Source organism: Pecten maximus, chromosome 5 (genome assembly GCF_902652985.1).
Source record: "Pecten maximus chromosome 5, xPecMax1.1, whole genome shotgun sequence".
In the NCBI taxonomy this organism is placed as follows: Eukaryota; Metazoa; Mollusca; class Bivalvia; order Pectinida; family Pectinidae; genus Pecten; species Pecten maximus.
The window spans coordinates 7,872,217-7,896,597 of record NC_047019.1 but is presented as its reverse complement, the minus strand read 5'-3'; the positions used below and the strand labels follow the sequence as shown (position 1 = coordinate 7,896,597).

Here is a 24,381-nt window from a genome sequence, read left to right as displayed (position 1 = left end):
TGTATTTTCGCTGTACCATTAAGTTGGATGAGAAATAAATGAATCTTGAATCTTGAATTTCATTCTTAAAGGTTAAAAACAACTTAAGGAACATGTTTTTGTCACTTGAGAAAGTTACTTATGTATTTTTTTTAAAACATTTTCAAAATAACGGATGTCGGGAACGAAATTTAGTACAATCCACATGTTTAGCAACCAAACAAGGCTATTGATGTTTATCTTGGTTTCATATTTTACAGTTACGGAAAACTTCAAGACAATATAGAACTCCGTCTATTGTTCTATTACATCAATATGTGCATAAACTGCACGAGTGGTTTTCTGAACATTTATTTATCTGTTCCGGTATCTACCAAACCACACACAAGAGAAAATTCATTCTGTTGTAGATGGAAAGAATTACCGATATTAACAAAATACCAATCACCTGTTGGAATTAATTTAGAAGCTGGTTTCAGCGATGTCTTCACGATTGGAATACTTGAACCTTCATACAGGCCAAAAAAACCTAAGTAAGGGGAAATCACTCTGGCAGCCAAACGTTCAAGTCTTGCATAGTTCTCGGTTGGAGGTGAACCGTCGTGAACGCTCTACAGAAGAAAAGAATGCTAATTGATATGACAGAAACAATAATGTGTGTTTCATGAAGACAAAATCAGATTTGATCTCATTTTGATTTCACAACATCTTCCCTCCCCTTTTAACCACAGGGCCACGTCACTATATATCGTATCGTTTTGTAAACACTTAATATGTCTACCCTACGACTCATAACCTGAACAATTAGCGTTATGTAATCGGAGTTTCCACAGTCATAGTTATATTTGCATCATAAAAATAGATTGCACTAGTGTTTCATCATTTTGATTAAATTATCTTCTCTTTCGTTTAATCTTTGAAAATAGATAAGGAAACAGCATGTATAGTTTAAAATCAGATTTATGAATTAAGATCCGAATCGGATATTCCATTTACAGGATTAGAGAAAATTTGTTTCTATTTTTCCGTCATTAAATCAATATCATTTATTTCCTCATTTTTTCTTCTTCTTATGATCAAATGTTTTGAGTGTGGGTTTCAGGGTCAAAGTCAAGCCGGAGTATCAAATTAAGGGAAAACCTCTCTGAAATGACGTAGGATTAAGATAATAGCACATCTCACTACTCAGCAGACAAGTTAGTGTTGAGTCACAAGTGACAAGATAAACATCAACAAAAGAAAGCACGCATGGACCAGGTGTCAAGAAGGTATAATGTTATACGGCAACCCTGCCTTTAATCTCTCCCGGAACATGTAGGATATTAAATGTCTCAGAGTGCTATGAATGTTTTAACGTCACATAATAACAGGAAATAATTGTTTGATGTCTGCTATAGCTTGAAGGATGTTCTTGTTGTTGGTATGTTAATTTCATGATGATGTTTTTGGTATGCTGTCGTTGATATGTTGTTGGTGGTGGAGGTGGTATGTTGTTGTCAGTTTGTTGTTGTTGATGGTATATTGTTGTTTTGTTGTTGATGTAAGTGTTTTGTTGTTGTCGTTGTTGGTGGTATGTTGTTGTTGTTGTTATTGGTGGTGTTGTTGTTGTAGGAACCATCGCATTTAATTATGGCATGTGTCATCCCTATACACATAGTTGTTACATTTCAAGTGTTCAAGTGTAAGGGAGACCGAGATCTAAGAACAGAAAATACCCTAATTTAATTTTGATAATTACATAGACACGAGTGTATCATGTCAATCATGTCTACATACTTACCAGTAAAACTAACAACATCTGTCGTATAGCGGCTGGAACTTCTTCGGGTAAAACCGACCCCATCGATTCTGAAATGTATCATTCATTATAAATAATGAAGTATGATCTAATCATAACGACGGAAGGTAGCTGATGGCTATTGACTCGTGTTTATTATGATTTCAAGGCCAGGTCTGAATCTGAGAATTGTTTAGTCAGGACATATCAAAAACTATTACCAAATCCTTTTTGTTTTTGTTTTAGGACCCTTCCTGGTGCAATGGTTAAGAGGTCCTAAAAAGTACCAGAAGTTCTAATTACGCAAGTGTTAAGTTGTTTATACAAGCACTACAACAATTAATTGAAATATTTCCGTGAAATAAACATTTACATTTGCCGGATATTGTTTCCACTTTATAATAAAATAACTTTTATAATTCTCAGCACGGACTGCAATCGACCACGTTCAGCATACAATGCTTTTAACGATCAGGTCATCACCGTGATGTAAATCACCAATGCACACAGAACAGCCGTGTTCAAGTCCCCCGGAATACGAAATACAGTAACTTAACGTCAGTTTATATACAGGTTTTAGACAACACCTTGTGTAAGGATATACACTAGCTCTTTGCATATCAAATGTAAAATACTGTATCACTTAAACCTATGCACAGAAAACAAAAAACGGAGTCGCAGACTGCTGGACACGATATGGCGTTCTGTAATTAATTGTGTTTGTATGCTAATTAATATTTCATATGTCGTGTTCGTGGACACTGACAACCACATCACAATCTGTTAATTTGGCTTGATGCATTCTGACGTCTCTTTGGGCGAGTAAGGCACAATGGAAATTAAACACGATTGTGTCCTATAGCAGTTTCACGATATCTTCATGTGTTATTGTTTCATTGTCTAACAGTTATTGTACCACCGCTGACAATGTCATCCACGCCCACCGGTATTATAACCCACTGAAGCTGTCTTCTTATCAGAAATTTGTCAGAGGATAAACTAATCTTATCATCTTTTTTATTTTTTTTAATTTTATTCCATATGCATCAGTATATAGGATTATAATATACATACAACTTATAACATATTTCATTTTACAAGATGTCGGAGAACAGAGCCAGTATAATTGGAAACATAATTAAAATACAGCTCAATGCATCTAAAGTCCTCATGGTATTTTAAACTATTATTGAATAGACTAAAACAAACTGCATCTATGTACAACAGGTATTTTTTTTTCATCAACAGGGACATGATAAACGATTTGAAATGATGTACGTTTATGCTTTAAGGATTAACTTGGAATTTATTCTTTATGCTATAGACATTAAAGAACATTAAAAGAAAAGAAAAAAAAAATAAACCTGAGTGAACTCATCAAAAACCGCTTCGGTGTTTTATTTAGATTTGTTTTTATATTTATACTTATCATTCAATCTACTGTAGAAATCGTTTTTTTTTTTCACGACGACGTCATTTTACGATATGGACTAGTGATATATTTTCCAAGCCAATGGAAATGCTTGTTACAAGCAAGATTATATCATTACGTAGTAAGTACGTTTTCAACAACATGCCTGCTATCTTACAATATCGCTTAAAGTGGACAATGACAATGACAATTGTTTATTCTCATAAACATAAACAACACAGTGCAGAAAATATGAACACTAACAAATGGATAACAATGATGCATGATGAAACAGAATGGACATCAGTATAACGGAACATGTATACCAAACGATGAAGTTGTTTACGGCTTACTAAAACTTGATTCCAACGACACTTGTGAATTTGATATCTCGATGGCAATATGACTTGGTATACGTAATATCAACGATGTGTGTTGCATGATGGGATGGGGAGTAAAAAGAACTGACAGACATGTTATATGATTATTACCTTCAATTCCAACCTTGAGGACGACAACGTCACGGAATTCCAATAACGTCACTTTTCGTATAGAGGTGTCCTTGGTCTGAAAGTAACAATACGAAATCTTTATTATAGAATATCCTTTGTCTGAATGTGACAACACAAAAATCTTTATTATAAAGTATCTTTGATATGAATGTGACAACACCAAATATTTATTATAGAATATTCTTTGTCTGAATGTGACAACACCAAATCTTTATTATAGAATATTCTTTGTCTGAATGTGACAACACCATTTTTTTTTATTATAGAGTACCCTTGGTCTGAAAGTAACAACGCCAAATTTTTATTACAAATTATCTTTATCAATTAATTATCCAAATCTTTATTAAAGAATATCCTTGGTATAAATGTGACAACACGAAATTCTTCATTATTATGATCATCAATAACATTTCGAAACATTCCGAAGTATTCGACGTAATGGAGTAAATGTTATTGATAATTCTACTATCTGAACTGAATGTCGAGTTAAAGAAGGGTCTTCGAGTTATCAGAGTTCGAGATGACGAAGTTTGACTGTATGCCAGATTCATCTGATGTCATGTTCTCAAAACAACATAAGCGTAACGACAACAACAACAACAACAACAACAACAACAACAACAACAACAACAACAACAACAACAACAACATGATGTCATCTGGCATCCACAAATAGAACTTCACACAATTAAATAATATTACGTTTCCGAACGCAACAACAACTACAAACATGTGTTGAAATCAGATAGAGAACTCTCCGTTACCAACATTATTGATGCAGCTTGATATACGAAGCTTGTTAATATTTATGAAGTGTATTACCTTGTGTAAATGTAATGAATAATACAGATACGGTTACACGTTTGATTCTGATATCCCGAGTCACCAGTGTCTGGCAGATGTGGATAGAATGTCGTCATGACAACAGACTCTACTTACAGGAAGAGGATAGAACATGGCTTGTAACGTAGGTAGGATCTCTTCATAAAGGTATGACCATTGATCGCACATCTTCTTCAGTAACACAGAACCTGGAAAAGAGATTCTTCTAAGATATTTCTGCTCATATCATTACAGAATTTCTGTATTCTGCAAAACACACGGATTAAGTAAGCAGCATTACAATAATGTAGCTGTGATATATGTTAAGGTAGCATGCTACAGTTTCTGTGCGTTATATCCCTTACATTAATCACGTCATCTTAATATTCCGCGATCAGATTTTATGCCTTTAATGACCGAATCAATATACAATGTAAGCCACACAAGTTCCAAGTAGAGTATATAATTTGAGAAATCTTATAATGAAGATACAGCAACAAGCTAGCATAAAGCCCTAAGAAAAAAATAAATCATTAAAAGAATTAACCTAAACAAACAGTCTAAAATCAATATCATGAAGTTTATTGGACAAGACAGATTAACTATTAGATGTGTCATGGCCATCATAGGTTAATATATCCCTAGCATCATCAGCAATTGAGGTCTCAAAACTACACGAACACCACAAAACATTCGCAATGATTTAGCACAAAATATTGTTAAACATAACTAATAACTTGGCTCTAAGATGTGCATGGAAACATACTGTATCATATATTTATGACAGCTGTCAACCTATTTAGGATATATTACAGCTAAACTGAATATTTGTTTGACTGAACGAGGTTGAGCGCCCTCTACTTTTCGGTTTATGTCGGCATACTTTTTTTATTATGTCGACATCTTCACAGAAACATCTCGACATATTTAAGTCGTAAGGCGGCAACTCGATGGCAGAAATATGCCACCATGATATAGAAAACGCGGACAAAAATCCCCGATTCTGCTAGGGACCTCTGTTAGCCGCTTCTTATGATCAACAAGCTGTTTATGTAGATCGTAAGAATGACTTTCAGGAACACAGCAAGCATTACTCTATTTCCTGAACACACGACAAAACACTGGATGTATCCAGCAATTACGACACACAATGACACACAAAATGGATATTCCTTCCCCGTTACTGCACGAGTTTACAATGAATGGCGTACGATCAGAAAACAAATCATGTAACCCAAAAACATCATTAAACCTCTGCTCTCAGACCTAGTCTGTTTCATACCTATAAACGTTGAATCGATCGAGAATTCTCAAGTTTCGGGGAAAAAAATCACAGAAATGTTATCAAGGGAAATCTGACAACGTTGATGAACAGGAAATCTTCATCATGCGTTCATAAACGATCCGTCTAGAGACCTCATACACCTTTCTTTATCAGGCATGTGCATCCTGTATTTTTGTCAACTTGGAAACTTTTTTTGCCGCTTAAAATCTGACGTGCATATGGTCATGGTATTTCTTGCCAATTATGAGTATTATATTTCAGTCGCGAAGATTGTAATTAGTTTTTGAAGTGCAATCATTTGGGAGAGGGATGGAAGGGCTTAATTATAGTCAATACTCGTATTCCCAATTAAACATGATATACTTATGACATTGTATTCTATTAATATAATCTAAATTGTTCATTTTCCGGAAGAGTGTATCCGCTTCCCAACTATTGGCCTATAAATCATGGTTTCTTCTAACGATGAAATGTGATTAATTCAATTTTTTTGTGAATGCGTTGCAAAATTGATGCAATATTGAACATTTACCAAATAGATTGCATCATGGCATTAGTTCATCAGCCCCGCCAATTTCGTCAAACTTGATGATGACTTTTTTGCTTTCAGATTTTAGATTCAACACTTTTAGTCCTTGGAATCACCGAGGAAGTCCTAAGAAGTAATTAGCTGTATGAAATAGTTTTCTTCTTTTTTTTGGCACATACTGATTTAAATACTGTTCCGATTTAAAGGCGCTTTTCACTTATATGTGGAGGGGGTTGGAGAGGGGTGAGTGTTTGTGTGTGTGTGTGTGTGTGTATTTGTTTGTTTGTTTGTTGTTGTTGTTTTTTATGTATTTATTCAATTCTTTTTACTTATCTCAGGATGTTTGTAGTTTAGATTCCTACCTAAATCGTTCTTCATCCCCTCTCTCAGAATCACCATTCCTTTTTTCAGCAATTTATCCTGAAAAGAAAATGCACAGCAATGAGTAGATGACTTTTAAAAATCAATAATTGGCAGAATGGATAAAATATCATCCATTCCTCAAACTATAATAAACGAATAAGGACGGTTTACAAGGCTGAAAGGTCACTGACACTCTCGAGTGACAAAGGAAACTGCCGTTTTCAAAAGCTTTCAATCGATGTTGGTAGTGAAGATAAACATAATTAAAACACGAGGCTAATCAGTACAACTATTTAATGGATTTAATTTGTGTCAGTTGATTAACCATTAAAATCGATATAGGTTAGTTAAATTGTAATTTAACTATTTCTTGAAGTATCTTCGCGTGATTTTTAGTTGCATACACTGACATAATTCGAACTTGAATTCGCGTTTTTTTTTTTCAATATTGATAGACATTTTCCACAAACTAGACAAATTAACGGGTAATGAGGAAGATTGAAATCTTAATAAAACAAAATGATTAACAGTACAGCATTAGCGATCGGTTGATTCGTTAGCAAATTTTCTAGGTCAGAAACTCGTCGTCCAATATCTGTCAGAACAGATATGTCTTATTTAGTCAGATGTTCTATATAAATTATATGTACAAAGAACCTATCAACAATTTATACATAAAGGAGAACGTATTTCGGCTTTAGTAAAGAAGACATTTGATGATATAAAGTGACAGTTTTATAAAGTGTCCAGAACTGTAGTCTAAGCACTCACCCATACGCACTCTCTCGTAACTTCTGGTAACATAATTAAATTCCACAGACGAAAACGACAAATCAATCAACAAATTATCTTCTGATATACATCTTATACTCAAACCCGTAATAATGTTTAACCATACTAATTTAGGAAGAATGGTTGAGCCAGCAAATTCTTTTCTATAAACATTTTGATCTCTATAAACATGATGTTTGCACGGGTTAAGTACATACACCATGTATACATTTCACTCAATCAGGGTATCGGCAAGTATTGAAAGTGCTGATGCATGCTGGGAATGTAATTTGAGGAAGCATACCATCAACAAATGTGACTGTTCCTGACAAAGTGTGGGTGTAGCATCTGTATTATGGGGGATCGATTTCCTGAACCGTGGTGCTAGTTTCAGACCAGAGTCGGAGGAACCAACCTTTCAAAACATGTTAACTTTTATGGCGACCGCAGTGTCGTATTGAGTAATCCCAGCAAACTGTACAAATGTTTATGTATGCTCAGCTGTGTTTGAGTATTAGCAACAAGTGTCTCCCATGCAGAGGCGATCGATATAGTTCACCGTGCGGCTTTTAAATAACTCCAAGATGATAGAAAGACAATAACATTTTGGAAATGTCAAATGTAATTGTTTTTTCATGCTCAAACCAAAATAGTTTTCATAACTCATTCAAATAATAATATGTATCTATTTGAAAATTGGTTTGGTTTGTTTTGTTTTGTCATTTAAGGACGAGCCAGGTTTTGACTGAGAACATTGTGTATATATAATAAAGAAATTTAAAGGAATGTAATTCTTTATTTTAATATCGTTATTCTCCACACTTTTGTAATGGCAGGGGTGGGGGGTGGGGGTAGGGATATGCTCAGTTTCTGTGAAGATCTGAGGTGCGTGGTTTGACACAAGAAATGAAAACTGATTCGAATGTTGTACACGTAGGAACGAACATGATATGTCTATTTTGGTAAGAGGGTTCTCATTTGAAACACGGTATACCCGATATAAACTGGTCACTTAACGATAGTGTCCATTAACCGTAGAGATCTTAAGGAAGGAAATCATCGTGAATATTGACAGTTTTTAGAAATACGTGGCTCAAGCTCCACATACTAATAACAGGCACTTTACTGACGTCACAAAAACTGTCCTCCTCTTCTTATTAAGTTAAGAAGATTATTGTGTTTTGTCTGACATTGACGAAGCCTCTCTGTCATTAGAATACGTGTCTAAGGAATCGCTGCGTACTTTTATAAAGTCGATCATCATATCGGTATTGCAGAGAGAAGCTGTAAAGTTTCTCCAGCCAGAAGGTTGAAAGCTACTTCCGGAAATGGTCGTCGTTATGTTTGTTACTATCAACCAATATTATTCCTATTGACATTCAGATTCGTGCGTTATATACACAGAAATATGCTTAGTTTCAATTACAAAATCTAAAACATTAACCTTAGGTGGCGCCCTCGGTCAATATTTGATTCTATCAGGTTGGTAAAACACTATATTGCCCTCACCAAATGTCCATAACTGGTAAGTATTCTACAAAACGGTTCTTCTTGTTCGTTTTAGTCTCTTTAAGTACGATAGAAGCAAACAGGACATATTATCAAGAACCTTAGATTCATCGCTCTTTCTACTGCAAGTATGCTGATACTATTTTTAGTATATGACTTGGTTAAAGACTGATTATTAACACCAAAGCATAGAGGTTCGGTCTTTACTTTTTATGGTTATGTATATATCTGATATAAATTTGTCCACATTCGTTACAAACGCTGATGCACTGACTAAAGAGCCCGACTATTGATGGAATAGCGAAACAGCTGATTCCAATTTGGTGGGTAAGGCTGTCAGCTACAGGAAGTAAACAGAATTTAGGTTCACAATAACAGCTTTCTTGATTCCATTTCCGTGAAAAAAACTGCAAAAAATTACAGCTTCAATTCACATGTTGTTTTGATTTTGATACAAAAAATAACCCGCCCACGTCACTCACTGTCAACAATGTATTCCTACGCGACTGTCTAAAGTTTACCGGAGTGTGAACGTAAATTTCGTTTGTAGGATCTATAGGACCAAATAAATATCCGAGCATGGCAATAGGGCGTGAAACAGTTTCACGTGAAAAGGATGATTTACTCACCATGTCGCTGAGTTGTGATATTTTACAGGGAAGTAACACAATGATAAAAGAAAACGCACATCACTATTTGCATCGCCTGTTTCTCATATATACCATTGAACTGGTTGTGTTCATGATGCACAGCCGACATTACATGGTGGGATTTGCACTTTACAATAGGATTAACGTATTAAGGTTATACCAATACTCACTTTGTAATAATCAAATATCAGCGGGCCGGCATCCGTATTAATCAAGTTCCTGAAAATTAAACAATTGTTAAAAATAAACAGAATCACTTTGCTTGTGTATTACTAAATACAAACTGCATTGACTAGATTGGGATGCTCTTCTTTTAGTTATTTTTGTCAAGATTATCAGAAATAATATGCATTTGATGTGGAACAGATAATAACTACAAGCACAACCGACATTCCCTCGCATCGAGGAAGTCTGAAGCTATTTTCCATGTCAAAACCTTGATCTATTTATTACAAGTAGAAGACAAACAAAACAATTATGCATCTGTTCCCCTGGGCGAATGGCTTTCCTGGCGTCAATATCGAGTTTTAACACGTAGCAATGAAATTAAACAAGTTCTGTTCAATATATATCGCCATAAAAGTTATTTTGTGCTTGCGGTAGTGCTTTGGATGGGGTTTTAGACATGTTTTCTGCTCAGCGCTTCTTAATTAGCAGGGAATTTGATTACCTCTGTTTAACGGGGAAATCCCAAGTTACCTCTGTTTGGAGTTGATTAAGGAACAATTAAAAATACCTCAATGTTTCCTGTAAAACGGCTAATTCTCCCTCCTGCAATTTTCTCCTCTGGAACAGCTGTATAACTGCTATCTGGATACTGCGTAAACATAAGACCACCTCATGACAAATACAGAGAAAGAAGTATGCGGTGGATAGGTATATATGGTCAGATGGTTTGTCTAACCTGTCTTATCCCTAGATTTAAAGTAGTTTGTTAATGTATACATCTTAAATATAATTATTTTACTGCTATTTTTGCTTGATATTTTTGATAATAGTTGTAGCCCTTTTGTAGAAATGACACTTAATTTATATGGAAACATTATCATGATTGTGCCAGTTTTTGTTGTTTTTGTTTTGTATTTTTTTTCTTCTGTTTTGTTTGTTTTTTGTTTTGTTTTTGTTTTGTTTTTGCTTTGTTTTAGCTTTTTGTTTGTTTGTTTTTCTTTTCTTTTCCTCTTTTGTTCAATATCAAGTGCATGTTCACATATACCCTAACTGATGTTTAGATTGGTTAAGCATTTAACGCTATTTACAATGTAACATTTAAAAGTTTAAGTTGAAAGTAGAAAGCATGTTGCATCAACTCTATATATTAATTATTTCAGATATGAGTATAAACCATACCAATTGGAATGTCCGGTAAGTGGTATTTATGTTTCTAAGCAGTAAAAATGTCTTCTTCTTTTTTCTACAATAAAGAGAATCTTTTATTCCAAACACTGTTTGCTACCTACCTCTCAAGAGTCTCGTTCTTGGACGCATAGTCAAGAACGTTTCCGGCAGACAAACGTATCTGTGACGTCATAGAGAGTCGTCTGCTGCCGTGGGTGACCCCTTTCCATGCCTCGGCTACATTGGCCAGGCTATGTCTGTTGGAAACACAATTACACAGCAATCTTATAAACATTGTGTACTACGTCACAGTTCTCGATACGTCACAGAAAAAACCCATTCCTCCAAATGTTTTAAGCACATATGATCCAATTTAAATGTCGAATCGATATTGAAATGTAACCACATAAGCATTAAGTTATCAATTGGCATGTCAGAAACGGAGATTGTAACCGAAGTCAAACAATGCTTCGTAATGGCTTTCGTTTCCTGTGCATTTTTCTGTATCCCAAACAACCCATTATACTGCCCATTGACTCACGTTGAGTCAGAAATTGGAATCGGCCAACATATGCCACTAACACATTGGTTTATACATGCATGAGTGGGTGTTGGTTAAATGGAAATAAAATCTCATCAATATTGAATATTTTTCAAACCGACAAATTATATTTCACAAAAGAAAAAAAAATTGTTTGAACAATAGCAAAAAAAAAAAAAAGTACGAAAGGTTTCTGTTTCAGTAAATGATTCTAACGACTGCTACCGACAAAATTGTAATATGGCCAATTATTGACTTTATTACATTAGTCACAGCCATACGGACCGAGTTCACATGTCCTCCGGGAACGCCAATGAATTATGTAACGTTCAAGATAAACATACAGATCAATTTATGATCCTTTAACAGCGCTCTTCGACGTCCCTGTCCAGCGAAGCTTAAACGATGCTGGACGGAGATCGATTTTATTATCGACAGTCGGTACAAATTGTTTTATTGCTGTGCTACCAATAATAGTTATCTTTATGTTACAATTTTTGATGTAAGGTTTCCTTTTTGACACGTGGACGTTGTTTTTCTACCAATGTTTTATCTAGTAAACTAAGATTCAAACTTTGCGATACACGCTCAAGTAACACGATTGTACAGTGAAACCTGATATTACCGACACAATGTGGGACAGAGGCAATGTTTCGGATATGACTGTAGGTCTGTAAGGTCAGTGTGTCGGATATGACTGTGTCGGTAAAGTCAGTGTGTCGGATATGGCAGTATGTCGGTAAAGTCAGTGTGTCGGATATGACAGTGTGTCGGTACAATCAGTGTGTCGGATATGACAGTGTGTCAGTAAAATCAGTGTGTCAGATTTGGCTATGTGCCAGTAAAGTCAGTGTGTCGGATATAACCGTGTGTCGGTAAGGTCAGTGTGTCGGATATGACAATGTGTCGGTAAGGTCAGTGTGTCGGATATAACTGTGTGTCGGTAAGGTTAGTGTGTCGGATATGACTGTGTGTCGGTAAGGTCAGTGTGTCGGATATAACTGTGTGTCGGTAATGTCAGTGTGTCGGATATGGCAGTGTGTCGGATATGACAATGTGCTGGTAACGTCAGTGTTTCGGATATGTCACTGTGGCGATAAAGTCAATGTGTCGGATATGACTGTGCGTCGGTAAAGGCAGTGTGTCGGTTATGTCTTTGTGTCGGTAAAGTCCTTTTGTCGGATATAACTGTAGGTCAGTAAAGTCAGTTTGTCGGATATGACAGTATGTCGGTAAGGTTAATGTGTCGGATATAACTGTGTGTCGGTAAAGTCAGTGTGTCGGATATAACTGTGTGTCGGTAAGGTCAGTGTGTCGCATATGACTGTGTGTCGGTAAAGTCAGTGTGTCGGATATAACTGTGTGTTGGTAAGGTCAGTGTGTCGGATATGACAGTGTTTCGGTAATGTCAGTGTGTCGGATATAACTGTGTGTCGGTAAGGTCATTATGTCGGATATGACTGTGTGTCGGTAATGTCAGTGTGTCGGATATGACTGTGTGTCGGTAATGTCAGTGTGTCGGATATAACTGTGTGTCGGTAATGTCAGTGTGTCGGATATGACTGTGTGTCGGTAAAGTCAGTGTGTCGGATATAACAGTGTGTTGGTCAAGTCGTTGTGTCGGATATGACAGTGTGTCGGTAAAATCAATGTGTCGGATATGGCAGTGTGTCGGTAAAGTCAGTGAGTCGGATATGACAGTGTGTCGGTAAAATCAATGTGTCGGATTTGACAGTGTGTCAGTAAAGTCAATGTGTTGGATATGACAGTGTGTCGGTAAGGTTAGTGTGTCGGATATGACTGTGTGTTGGTAAAGTCAGTATGTCGGTAAAGTCAGCATGTCGGTAAGGTCAGTGTGTCGGATATGACTGTGTCGGTAAGGTCAGTGTGTCGGATATGACTGTGTCGGTAAAGTCGTTGTGTCGGATATGACTTTGTGTCGGTAAGGTCAGTGTGTCGGATATGACTGTGTCGGTAAAGTCAATGTGTCGGATATAACTGTGTTGGTAAAGTCAGTGTGTCGGATATGACTGTGTTGGTAAGGTCAGTGTGTCGGATATGACTGTGTGTCGGTAAGGTTAGTGTGTCGGATATGACTGTGTGTCGGTAAGGTCAATGTGTCGGATATGACTGTGTGTCGGTAAAGTCAGTATGTCGGATATGACTGTGTGTCGGTAAAGTCAGTGTGTCGGATATGACTGTGTTGGTAAGGTCAGTGTGTCGGATATGACTGTGTGTCGGTAAGGTCAGTGTGTCGGATATGACTGTGTGTCGGTAAGGTCAGTGTGTCGGATATGACTGTGTGTCGGTAAGGTCAGTGTGTCGAATATGACTGTGTGTCGGTAAGGTCAGTGTGTCGGATATGACTTTGTGTCGGTAAAGGCAGTTTGTCGGATATGACTGTGTGTCGGTAAGGTCAGTGTGTCGGATATGACTGTGTGTTGGTAAAGTCAGTGTGTTGGATATGACTGTGTGTTGGTAAAGTCAGTGTGTTGGATATGACAGTGTGTCGGTAAAGGCAGTTTGTCGGATATGACTTTGTGTCGGTAAGGTCAGTGTGTCGGATATGACTGTGTGGCGGTAAGGTCAGTGTGTCGGATATGACTGTGTGGCGGTAAGGTCAATGTGTCGGATATGACTGTGTGTCGGTAAAGTCAATGTGTCTGATATGACAGTGTGTTGGTAAAGTCATTGTGTCGGATATAACTGTGTGTTGGTAAGATCAGTGTGTCGGATATGACAGTGTGTCGGTAAAGTCAGTGTGTCGGATATGACTGTGTTGGTAAAGTCAGTGTGTTGGATATGACTGTGTATCGGTATAGTCAATGTGTCGGTTATGTCAGTGTGGCGGTAAAGGCAGTATGTCGGATATGACAGTGTGTCGGTATAGTTAGTGTGTCGGATATGGCAGTGTGTCGGTATAGTCAATGTGTCGGTTATGTCAGTGTGGCGGTAAAGGCAGTATGTCGGATATGACAGTGTGTCGGTATAGTCAATGTGTCGGTTATGTCAGTGTGTCAGTATAGTCAATGTGTCGGTTATGACTGTGTTGGTAAAGTCAGTGTGTCGGATATGACTGTGTTGGTAAAGTCAGTGTGTCGGATATGACTGTGTTGGTAAAGTCAGTGTGTTGGATATGACTGTGTATCGGTATAGTCAATGTGTCGGTTATGTCAGTGTGGCGGTAAAGGCAGTATGTCGGATATGACAGTGTGTCGGTATAGTTAGTGTGTCGGATATGGCAGTGTGTCGGTAAAGTCAGTGTGTCGGATATAACTGTGTGTCGGTAAGGTCAGTATGTCGGATATGACTGTGTGTCGGTAAGGTCAGTGTGTCGGATATGACAGTGTGTCGGATATGGCTGTGTGTCGGTAAGGTCAATGTGTCGGATATGACTGTGTGTCGGTAAGGTCAGTGTGTCGGATATGACAGTGTGTTGGTAAGGTCAGTGTGTCGGATAAGACTGTGTGCCGGTAAAGGCAGTGTGTCGGATATGACAGTGTGACGGTAAAGTCAGTGTGTCGGATATGACTGTGTGTCGGTAAGGTCAGTATGTCGGATATGACTGTGTGTCGGTAAGGTCAGTGTGTCGGATATAACTGTGTGCCGGTAAGGTTAGTGTGTCGGATATGGCAGTGTGTCGGTAAAGTCAGTGTGTCGGATATGACTGTGTGTCGGTAAGGTCAGTGTGTCGGATATGACAGTGTGTTGGTCAAGTCGTTGTGTCGGATATGACTTCGTGTCGGTAAAGTCAGTGTGTCGGATATAACTGTGTGTCGGTAAAGTCAGTGTGTCGGATGTGACAGTGTGTCGGTAAAGTCAGTGTGTCGGATATAACTGTGTGTCGGTAAGGTCAGTATGTCGGATATGACTGTGTGTCGGTAAGGTCAGTGTGTCGGATATAACTGTGTGTCGGTAAGGTCAGTATGTCGGATATGACTGTGTGTCGGTAAGGTCAGTGTGTCGGATATAGCAGTGTGTCGGTAAAGTAAGTGTCGAATATGACTGTGTGTCGGTAAGGTCAGTGTGTCGGATATGACAGTGTGTCGGTAAAGTCAGTGTGTCGGATATAACTGTGTGTCGGTAAGGTCAGTATGTCGGATATGACTGTGTGTCGGTAAGGTCAGTGTGTCGGATATAACTGTGTGTCGGTAAGGTCAGTATGTCGGATATGACTGTGTGTCGGTAAGGTCAGTGTGTCGGATATAACTGTGTGTCGGTAAGGTCAGTATGTCGGATATGGCAGTGTGTCGGTAAGGTTAGTGTGTCGGATATGACAGTGTGTCGGTAAAGTCAGTGTGTCGGATATGACAGTTTGTTGGTAAAGTCAGTGTGTCGGATATGACAGTGTGTCGGTAAAGTAAGTGTGTCGGATATGACAGTGTGTCGGTAAAGTCAGTGTGTCGGATATGACTGTGTGCCGGTAAAGTCAGTGTGTCGGATATGACTGTGTGTCGGTAAAGTCAGTGTGTCGGATATGACTGTGTGCCGGTAAGGTTAGTGTGTCGGATATGGCAGTGTGTCGGTAAGGTCAGTGTGTCGGATATGACAGTGTGTTGGTCAAGTCGTTGTGTCGGATATGACTTCGTGTCGGTAAAGTCAGTGTGTCGGATATAACTGTGTGTCGGTAAAGTCAGTGTGTCGGATGTGACAGTGTGTCGGTAAAGTCAGTGTGTCGGATATAACTGTGTGTCGGTAAGGTCAGTGTGTCGGATATAGCAGTGTGTCGGTAAAGTCAGTGTCGAATATGACTGTGTGTCGGTAAGGTCAATGTGTCGGATATGACTGTGTGTCGGTAAGGTTAGTGTGTCGGATATGACAGTGTGTCGGTAAGGTCAGTGTGTCGGATATAACAGTGTGTTGGTCAAGTCGTTGTGTCGGATATGACTTCGTGTCGGTAAAGTCAGTGTGTCGGATATAACTGTGTGTCGGTAAAGTCAGTGTGTCGGATGTGACAGTGTGTCGGTAAAGTCAGTGTGTCGGATATAACTGTGTGTCGGTAAGGTCAGTGTGTCGGATATAGCAGTGTGTCGGTAAAGTCAGTGTCGAATATGACTGTGTGTCGGTAAGGTCAGTGTGTCTGATATGACTGTGTGTCGGTAAGGTCAGTGTGTCTGATATGACTGTGTGTCGGTAAGGTTAGTGTGTCGGATATGACAGTGTGTCGGTAAGGTCAGTGTGTCGGATATGACTGTGTGTCGGTAAGGTTAGTGTGTCGGATATGACTGTGTGTCGGTAAGGTAAGTGTGTCGGATATGACTGTGTGTCGGTAAGGTCAGTGTGTCGGATATGACAGTGTGTCGGTAAGGTCAGCGTGTCGGATATGACTGTGTGTCGGTAAGGTCAGTGTGTCGGATATAACTGTGTGTCGGTAAGGTAAGTGTGTCGGATATGACTGTGTGTCGGTAAAGTCAGTGTCGAATATGACAGTGTGTTGTTAAGGTCAGTGTGTCGGATATGACTGTGTGTCGGTAAGGTTAGTGTGTCGGATATGACTGTGTGTCGTAAGGTCAGTGTGCCTGATATGACAGTGTGTCGGTAAGGTCAGTGTGTCGGATATGACAGTGTGTCGGTAAAGTCAGTGTGCCTGATATGACAGTGTGTCGGATATGACAGTGTGTCGGATATGACTGTGTGTCGGTAAAGTCAGTGTGTCGGATATGACTTTGTGTCGGTAAAGGCAGTTTGTCGGATATGACTGTGTGTCGGTAAGGTCAGTGTGTCGGATATGACTGTGTGTCGGTAAGGTCAGTATGTCTGATATGACTGTGTGTCGGTAAGGTCAGTGTGTCGGATATGACAGTGTGACGGTAAATTCAATGTGCCTTATATGACTGTTTGTCGGTAAAGTCAGTGCCTGCAATAACAGTGGAATATGTGTAGGTATGATCGGATGATACAGGACGTCATTAAAGTCAGGTTTTATCAAAAATAATTCGAAATATCATACAAGATTGTACAAAAACTAGCACGATATTTGCCCCTTTCAAAAAAATGATATTACATTGTAGGGTGTCAAAATCTGGATGGGAAGTCGCAACAGTCCCACGATTCAATGATTTTTTTTGATTTTGAGGATTGGATTATATTTAAAAAGAACCGTGTCACTATTCAGATGAATGCGAATGTGACATAATGGCAGCTTAACACTGAATGATCTTTTACCCGTATACACCATCGCCAAGTTGACAAAAACAAAAAGTCAAAATGATTTCTGTAAAATTACTTTCTTTTCCCTCGACGACAATTTTCATATGAAAATATTTTTATTCAATGCAATAACAATTTTTTGACTGATGCAAATCTAAATTAATTTGATTTTAACTTTCTCTCATATGTGAAAGATGTCTCCTCCGTACGGGTATCTTTTCCGACGGAATTTTGAGACGACTGAAGGTTTCAGACTAAGTGAATCTGACTCGAGGCTTGAACCTCCTCCTGTTGACTCCCCAAGGTCCTTACTTAGCAAAAAATCCACCACCACCCTCTCCACCCCCCCCCCTCCTCTCTACCCCCATCCCTCCGTCTTTTTTCTGTTTTTTACTCTCCAAATTGGATGAAAATTGAAGCTCTTGGAAGATATTTTGACAATACCCCGACTCCACACTCCTAAACGTGCCTGAAGATGCTCTGTTTGAATTCCCAGATGAACCGTCGTGTAGACTAACAGAAAGATTATGTCTTTCAGAATTAGTGCTTGGGGATTGTAAAGGGCGATCGTATGTAATTCTAGCCGCCTCTCGAACATCTCTATAGATTAATATAGAACTGAGCGTGGAGCTGACCTTTCACAAGTTTAGTCAATATTGCTTCCCTTTATGTATACACAACCTCATATTTGAGGTCCACATATTCAGAAACATCGTCTCAAAATAGGTCAACTTGACCTGAACAGGGTGTAAACATCAGGTTGATCTGCACAAAATATTATATAAATTATATAAAACATGGATTCTTTATGCCTTAATTGCATGCTTACCGATATGTATTCTTAAATGATAATTGCATAAGTGATGCACTTTGATAAACCCAGCACGTTGACACGGCACAGCGCTCATGCCACAGTTCGGCGTATGACGTCACAAATCAACATGTCTGCTAAACCAGTGACACAGGATTGTTTTCATCAAATTACTTATATTATATTCCTGTCATGGGATTTCTCCGTGAACCCTGTAAGCTTAAGTCATTACTTTCTTTCGTAATTCACACGCAACTTTTCATGAAGTTAGTTTTGAATTTGAACAACACTTTTGTTCTGAAAATATTATGAACTAAATTATTATTTTCGCAATTTTTAAATGAATGCTCCCTAAATCTGGCATGTGCATGTGTTTTGTCTGATGCTTAATTACATAATTATATTTACTACACAGTACGGGACGTTTATAAATTGCAATTTAACACCGCAGACAAAATGTATATTGTAATTTCAAAAACAAGACCCCCTGTCGTACTCCGTGACGGTTTAATTATTTTGTATAAAATATAAACTGGATATTGAATTAGTTTTTAGGTTGGAAACGCAAATGTTAAACATGTGTACGTCGAATATATCTTAGATTTACCTTATCTGCCATTGTATATATTGGTTTCAATTGTTGATGTGGTGTTTATATAGCATTTTGATTCGTGATTCTAGTAAGCAGTTTTTGCAGTTATTTTATAATGTAAGTTTGAAGTGAATGTCCATTCAATCTATTAACGGTAGTAAACCACCTTTAGGGTACATTTTCAAGAACATCTATTAAAATATAGAAATTCCCTAACTATATTCATTGGAAAATATTATTTTAGTTAAGGAAACTCTGATATTCTGTATATCTTTCAATAGAAAATCATACGTTGATTAAGGGGTTATCAACTAAAAACCCTATGTCAGTGAAGTCACACTGATTTATAGTGAAGACATGCTGAAAACTCCTGTCTGTGACGTCACACTAACATATAGGGCTAGTGGAGGTATGCTGGAAAATCTCTATCAGTGACGTCACACTGATATATATTGAAGACATGCTGTAAAACCTATCAGTGACGTCACACTGATATAAAGTAAAGACAAAGTCATGCTGAAAACCCTCTGTCAGTGACGTCACACTGATATGCTGTAAAACCTGTCAGTGACGTCACACTGATATAAAGTAAAGACATGCTCTAAAACCTGTCAGTGACGTCACACTGATATAAAGTAAAGACAAAGTCATGCTGAAAACCCTCTGTCAGTGACGTCACACTGATATGCTGTAAAACCTGTCAGTGACGTCACACTGATATAAAGTAAAGACATGCTCTACAACCTGTCAGTGACGTCACACTGATATAAAGTAAAGACAAAGTCATGCTGAAAACCCTCTGTCAGTGACGTCACACTGATATGCTGGAAAACCCGTCAATGACGTCACACTGATATGCTGTAAAACCTGTCAGTGACGTCACACTGATATATATTGAAGACAAGCTGTAAAACCTGTCACACGTCACATTGATATTAAGTAAAGACAAAGTCATGTTGAAAACCCTATGTCAGTGACGTCACACTGATATGTAGTAAAGACATGCCGAAAACCCTCTGTCAGTGACGAGGAGATTTATCCAGTTATGTTGCCAAGATTACATTTTTATTTATTTCTAATTATCTCTGTGAACTACAGAACACCGCATTATGTTTGGTTACTGAGTTACTCCTCAAAGAAATTTTCTAAACATACACTAAACAGAAACAAAGTAGCACAATAAACAAGCCCAGGATAAGAAAGTAAACAAAGTAGCACAATAAACAAGCCCAGGATAAGAAAGTAAACAAATTTAAATATAAGTCGACATCATTGAAACATCACTAATCGCCGGACCAAATATAAGTTTTTTTTCCGTTTTACCTATTTCTATATTTCAAATCTTCCCTGTGCATCCCAATCAATGCTGAACATCAGGCAGATAATATAAAGTATTAGTAGACGGCATGAGGACCAAACCGTGGCTTTCCTTACAAGAGTTAACGCTCAATATAAAGGGCAAGATTGAGGCAGTGTCAGGGAAGACATTATGAAAGGCTAGCTAAAGAAAAACTTTAGATTCAGAATCAATATGCCTCTTAAGATTATGCAATCGGAACAGCAGGTTTTTAATTCGAAATTCGCCAACTGTATCTACAAGAAGGGACGAACAAATATATATATACTCGCCAGGGATCCTTGAAACTTTGAACTTTTGCTTACTGCTCCGATAACTTATCAAAGTAAATCGAGTACTCTAAGTACTGTACAATAGACATTGAAGTGTAAAGCACATTTATTTATAGATTTCGTAAGAGATAGGATGTGCTGATATACATGTATGTAAATACGTTATCATGCCATTGAAACTGTTCCAACAAGGTCAAGGGTCAAATCGGCGATATAATCTACATATGTATATTACCTACAACACCTTTCAATGATTTATACAACAACATCTGTCTAAACTATCATGTATACCATACAATGGCTTATAAAAACGCAATATTATCTGAATGTACGACAAAACACTCCCAATGTATTCTAAAGTCGACATATAGGCGTTACCACTGTCAAAAGAGGCATCGTACTAATTTAATTTTTGATGAAGATCTGAGGTGAATGGTTCGAACTTTTACTTGGATGTTTGCTCTTCTCGTGAAGCTAATATCGTGATCAATTCTGTGCCGTTAAGTTGTGGATGTTTCCATATATGATACACTTTACTCTTATTGCTCTAGAAAAAATAAGATGACCCTCTCGAGCAGTGATCGCCATTATGGTAGCCATCAGCTACTACAATGCGAATTCAACTCAATATTACCACCGTTGTTAATTCCGCGATAAACTCAGCAAATGACAAACAAATCAGGCGTAAATAATATTGACGTGAAAACTATGTCAGAGTAACTCGCAAGACTGATAATGCGAGATACTCTGGAAATACGGATAATTGGATGAGTGGAAGGATGAAATCGAGTATACTCTTTTAAAATTTTCATTACAGCGATACACGTTTAGTATAATACTCACGTAGACACGGCGTGTCTGTTCAATCGGAGGATAGGATCTGTTACAATCCGCCTCAAATCTTCGTCCGACATACTTCCGGACACGAGTAACTACTTCCGGATTAACAAATGGTCATAACATCAACACACTGACCGATGATAGCGACCACAGCATCAACACTTTGACCGGTGATAGTGAACACAACATCAACACTTTGACCGCTGACAGATTACTACCGGTAATCGGAACCACAGCATCAACACTTTGACCGATGATAGTGACCACAACATCAACACTTTGACCGGTGATAGTGACCACAACATCAACACTTTGACCGGTGATAGTGACCACAACATCAACACTTTGACCGCTGACAGATTACTACCGGCAATCGGAACCACATCATCAACACTTTGACCGATGATAGTGACCACAGCATCAACACTTTGACCGATGATAGTGACCACAGCATCAACACTTTGACCGGTGATAGTGACCACAACATCAACACTTTGACCGGTGATAGTGACCACAACATCAACACTTTGACCGGTGACAGATTACTACCGGAAAACGGAACCAATAGTCGTAGAGGGACTTCATGCAGAAACCAAACCAATTGAGACTAATGGTCGAACTTAACAGAGATACACACACGTAGGAACCGGGACGTCAATCAATGATCACAGGTATAACAACTAAAAGGAGACTCGGCAACCATGCACAAGAATGCTCAAAAGCACGCGAAATAATCCACTTATCTCGCATATAGATATGGATATAGAAATACACACGATTTGTTGCGGACAGTTATCAATAGTCCATAGTTCACAAAGGTCGCCAATTCATAAACCGGAAATACAGATAGATATCTGACCTTTGATTCAGAGACAAGTGATGGTTATCTTATACAGTATGTCCTCGTGTACTGAGACAGATAAAGAAACACATGAGTCCATGGTAAATGTGTCAACACACGTGTTAACAAGTGTATTTCACGTTTTTCAGAAACACATTCTCTGATTTGCTATCACACGCGATTCCGTTAGGATTTTTTTTGGCACAGAAATTCCCATTGCGTGATGTGAAACATGCTTCTATAATACGCCAATTGACGTTTAAGGCAAATACTATGTACAGGTCGCCTGTACTTGTACTGAACCGGCAACATCTGCTCGCGTTGGCCCTCAGGTGCTCCCAATACACTGTGGTTCAAATATTGATATATGAGAAATATATAATATTTCATTCGAGACTCAGTGACGCCGAGTTCAATAAAAGTATAAGAACATCACTATAATATTACTTATAACTATTTTTACTCCTCAAGATGTTACCCGTAACTTAGTATGAACATTGTATGGTGTTCCGTTAGGGCCAGATTTCCAATATCGCTCCTTCGCTCCTTCGACCTAAACGCAAAGGAGCGAAAATACGATTGCGAAGGAGCGAAAACACGATGGCGAAAGAGCGATGGAACTTCGCTCCTTCGTGATTGTGTTTTTTGCTCCTTCGCGTTTATGCCCTAACAGAACACCATAAAATTGATATGTATCATATTCAATTATGATCCGTTGTTTCGTATGTCAGTAAAGCCGATATCAATCCAAGTTGGAAATTACCATTTCTCTAGATATTCCCAACATATACCAGTGTCACAAGCACAATCGTGCATTCAAGTTTCTCTTTTATAAATTTTCTATCTACGAGTATATGGTAATTTTGAAGATGATTTACTTGTATGAAATTCAACATAGGATCCGACATCTCCAACAAGAGCTCTGCAACGATGGACGGACGTCCTTCGGGCAAGTGAGCTAAAATGAATGTAGGAGATTAGTGTTGCGGGGTGCGGGGAGGCGGCGGGCGGAAAGGAAGATTCATTATAAGGCTGGATGGAGGAGAGGGTTTGATGTGAAAGGAAAGATAGATATTTGTAGATTTGCGAGAGAGGCAATTTTAACCAGGAGAACTTTCTTGCTTTGGAGAACTATAACTCCAACCCCACTCACAACATCTACCACAGGCACACATACGATGTAAGAAATGATCGCACTGGGTATGGGGGAGGGCGCAAAGATATATTTCTACCACCTCAATTTATCGGACTATCGGACGATTCATGAGATCATATACTTCTCATGTGTATGAATCATTATCTTCTTTAATAACTGTCTTCTGAGGCCACTTTTCTTCGAAAATGACCCCAATATCACTTGCTACAGAGAGAGATGCGATGGAGGCGAAAGCATGTACGACAACCCCGTACCCGACCCGTCCTCCGTACATCATTTAAAATCAATCATAGTATAAGAGAACAGTATACATATTTTGTATTTGTATTTCAGAACTTGAGAAAAGCAAACGATTGAAAATAGTTAGCATTGAGTCTTTTAAATTGCTGAAATTATCATATTCGAAGGATTTTTAGAAATCTTTAAAAACATTTAGGAATCCCTTTTCCTTTTTTCAGAGTTCAGTTTTTTTTATCAGTGATGATTACGGTAAAATATAATTTTCGATTAAAATTTTAGATTTTCGTAATTTCAAATTATTGTAAAATTTGTTTTATTCCTTAAACTAAATACACAAATTTAAAAACAAAATCCGCATTGCTCTGGTTTCGGACATTGCCTTTTTCATATAAAGTATTGGTGAGCCCCGCCTAGCGGAGGGAAACGATTCTAAAACAGGTAATCCAGTCTACTAAACCGTCTCCTTGCAGTCCGATACTTCCGCTGTATTATGACGTCACTGTGTCTAAAATAGTATGACGTCACAATACCTTGTTTCTATGTACGCTTCATCCATTTCGCGATCGGAGCTTTTTTACTTTTCTCCAAAAATCATGGGATGCAGTTACGCAAAGACTACGGAGTATGAACAGAAACCA

The 24,381-nt window shown here is 38.1% G+C and overlaps 1 protein-coding gene across 5 annotated transcripts in view; it reads right to left on the bottom strand.

The window, feature by feature from the left end:
- LOC117327029 (proline-rich protein 5-like) overlaps positions 1–24,381 on the bottom strand; it is a 43,518-nt gene that overhangs the window by 996 nt on the left and 18,141 nt on the right. For 4 of the 5 annotated variants that reach the window (XM_033883848.1, XM_033883847.1, XM_033883849.1 and 1 more), the window contains 8 exons: positions 11,066–11,200; positions 10,345–10,425; positions 9,779–9,827; positions 6,678–6,735; positions 4,619–4,710; positions 3,659–3,734; positions 1,760–1,827; positions 428–590 (listed from right to left, as the gene is read on the bottom strand). In XM_033883848.1, coding sequence (XP_033739739.1) covers positions 428–590; positions 1,760–1,827; positions 3,659–3,734; positions 4,619–4,710; positions 6,678–6,735; positions 9,779–9,827; positions 10,345–10,425; positions 11,066–11,200 — 722 coding nt within the window. Of the gene's footprint in view, positions 1–427; positions 591–1,759; positions 1,828–3,658; positions 3,735–4,618; positions 4,711–6,677; positions 6,736–9,778; positions 9,828–10,344; positions 10,426–11,065; positions 11,201–21,509; positions 22,248–24,381 lie in introns of those variants that run through there. The other variant, XM_033883846.1, reaches the window with a different exon arrangement.